The sequence below is a fragment of the Salvelinus sp. IW2-2015 genome, linkage group LG34 (genome assembly GCF_002910315.2).
Source record: "Salvelinus sp. IW2-2015 linkage group LG34, ASM291031v2, whole genome shotgun sequence".
Taxonomy (NCBI): domain Eukaryota; kingdom Metazoa; phylum Chordata; class Actinopteri; order Salmoniformes; family Salmonidae; genus Salvelinus; species Salvelinus sp. IW2-2015.
Genome location: NC_036873.1, coordinates 2,112,294 through 2,114,397, shown reverse-complemented (window position 1 = coordinate 2,114,397; position 2,104 = coordinate 2,112,294). Strand labels below are relative to the sequence as shown.

Sequence of the window (2,104 nt, the reverse complement as noted above, 5' to 3'; positions counted from 1 at the left end):
GGTAATGGTAACTACCACTGTTCTAATAGTAACTGAGACCAGTGACTGGTAATGGTAACTACCACTGTTCTAATAGTAACTGAGACCAGTGACTGTAACATTAAACAGTGCTCAGGATAATATCTTATCGTGTTCCCCACCGAAGACATGCTGCCATGACAACTGTTTGTCACAAATTTTCCAAGTTAACCATCCCTTGGCTCTCTCTCTCTCTCTCTCTCATGAGTTCTGCCTGCTTGCTGTGAGCGCAGTGGTTCAACGTGCATGTCGTGCCGTGCCGTGCTCTGATGTTGTGCCAAAGCCAATCTGCAGCAGTAGCGGGTGGTTGGCTGGCTGGCATGGGGCTAGTGGGGGTGGGGGGGTATGGTAATCATACTACAGTTTGGGGGTTGGCCGGTGTGCTCTGTAATTGGCCACCGTCGCTGATAGGGGGCAATTCATTTCCCGTAATTAACGTTAGGAAGCAGTCATTTTATGGCTGCCAGGGTGGAGGGGAGAGGAGGCATCTGTTCACTCTCAGTGCATCACTTTCCACTGGACAATGGGAATTAAGGCCTGTATTGAGTCTCAAAGTGGAATTGCTGAACTAGGATCAGCTTAGCCTTTTTAGATCAATGAATGAGATTATATGGACAGGGGGGGACCTGATCCTAGACCAGTGAATTTTTTATGTGGCTTTTGGAACTAGGAAACCTGTATCATCTGCATATTAATGTCTCTTTTGATTCACTGCCACCCCTGGTGTGTTGACTCTCTTCCTCCCCTTCTCTCTTCCTCCCCCTCTCTCTCTTCCTCCCCCTCTCTCCTCCAGTGTGCCATGCGGAGCTGAATGCGATCATGAATAAGAACTCAGCGGACGTGAAGGGCTGTTCCATGTACGTGGCTCTGTTCCCCTGCAACGAGTGTGCCAAGCTCATCATCCAAGCAGGTGAGACCCCCCCCCCCGCCCCACACACACACACACACACACACACGCAGATGAGACCCCTCCCTCTCTCCTTCACCCATCCCTCTGTTCTGTCATTTTTGTTCTCCATTTCCAAACAGGCGAGCCTTCTCCCAACTGTTGCCCTCCCTCACAACCGCCTTTGCTTTTCTCCACCCTATACCTTTCTTTTTCATCTCTCTCTGTGACACCTTTTCTCCGCGCCTTTTCATCCTTTCAGGGTCACACACTCCTTCTCTCGTTCCATACCGTTGGTGTTGTCGTGTTTCTTCTCTCCGCATTCCTTTTTTATTTTCTACCTTCGTTCATGCTCTTCCCGTGTTGCACTCCTGCTCCTCTCTTTCTATACCTCTTCTCTCAGGGACACACACACACGCTACTCCCTCTCTCGTCCTTGACTCAGCTATTCACAGCGAGACATCTCTCCTCCTCTTCCACTAAACGCATCACCTCTTTCCATTTTTTCTCCCTCTATACATCCCGGTTGACAACCACAATGCATAGCAGTTTAGCTTACCTCACATTGTGTTTAGCCTAAGTGCCATACAGTGTTCATTCTGTGCAGTATCAGTTATGCAGGTATTAGACTAACGCTTACGTGATTAGCTTTGATGGATGGGCAGACCACACAGCAACCTACTACAAGCACGCAGGTAGGAGATATCTGCTCGTCTTCCCTTCTAACTTAGCTTCCTGCTGCACTGGCGTTTGTTTGCCAAATGGCAGTAACATATATATATATATTTTTTTTGTTAAAACTAATTCAACTGCGGCGATTGCTCTCGGGACAATCTCAACAGCTTCTCAGCAGAGTGTTTTGGGTGCGTTTTGATCATCACCGACGTCGCTCGCGCGTGTGCCGTGGTACATACAGTCTGTGTCAAGGTGATTCTGTTAGACAGAATGCTCGGCGAGGGAGCGACGTCACACGGGGGATTGGGGACCCCCCCCAACAGAGGACAAGGGTTCAAGGGGGTGGTGCAACCCCACCCCTACCGCTCTTATTGCTCCCCCCCACCTACGATAGAAAACAGGACTATTATACTCCGCAACCTCCGCCTTTTTCAAACATAGCAACACGAACGGCAAGCACAGCTTTTTCCCCCCTCTTTCTATCCTTCTCTTTCTCCTTCGCTCCCTCTCTACCGCTTTCTGCCC

At 49.5% G+C, this 2,104-nt stretch overlaps 1 protein-coding gene across 5 annotated transcripts in view; it reads left to right on the top strand.

Moving 5' to 3' along the window:
- dctd (dCMP deaminase) overlaps nucleotides 1-2,104 on the top strand; it is a 64,932-nt gene that overhangs the window by 26,584 nt on the left and 36,244 nt on the right. For all 5 annotated transcript variants that reach the window (XM_070437138.1, XM_070437133.1, XM_070437135.1 and 2 more), the window contains exon 4: nucleotides 812-928. In XM_070437138.1, coding sequence (XP_070293239.1) covers nucleotides 812-928 — 117 coding nt within the window. The remainder of the gene's footprint in view (nucleotides 1-811; nucleotides 929-2,104) is intronic.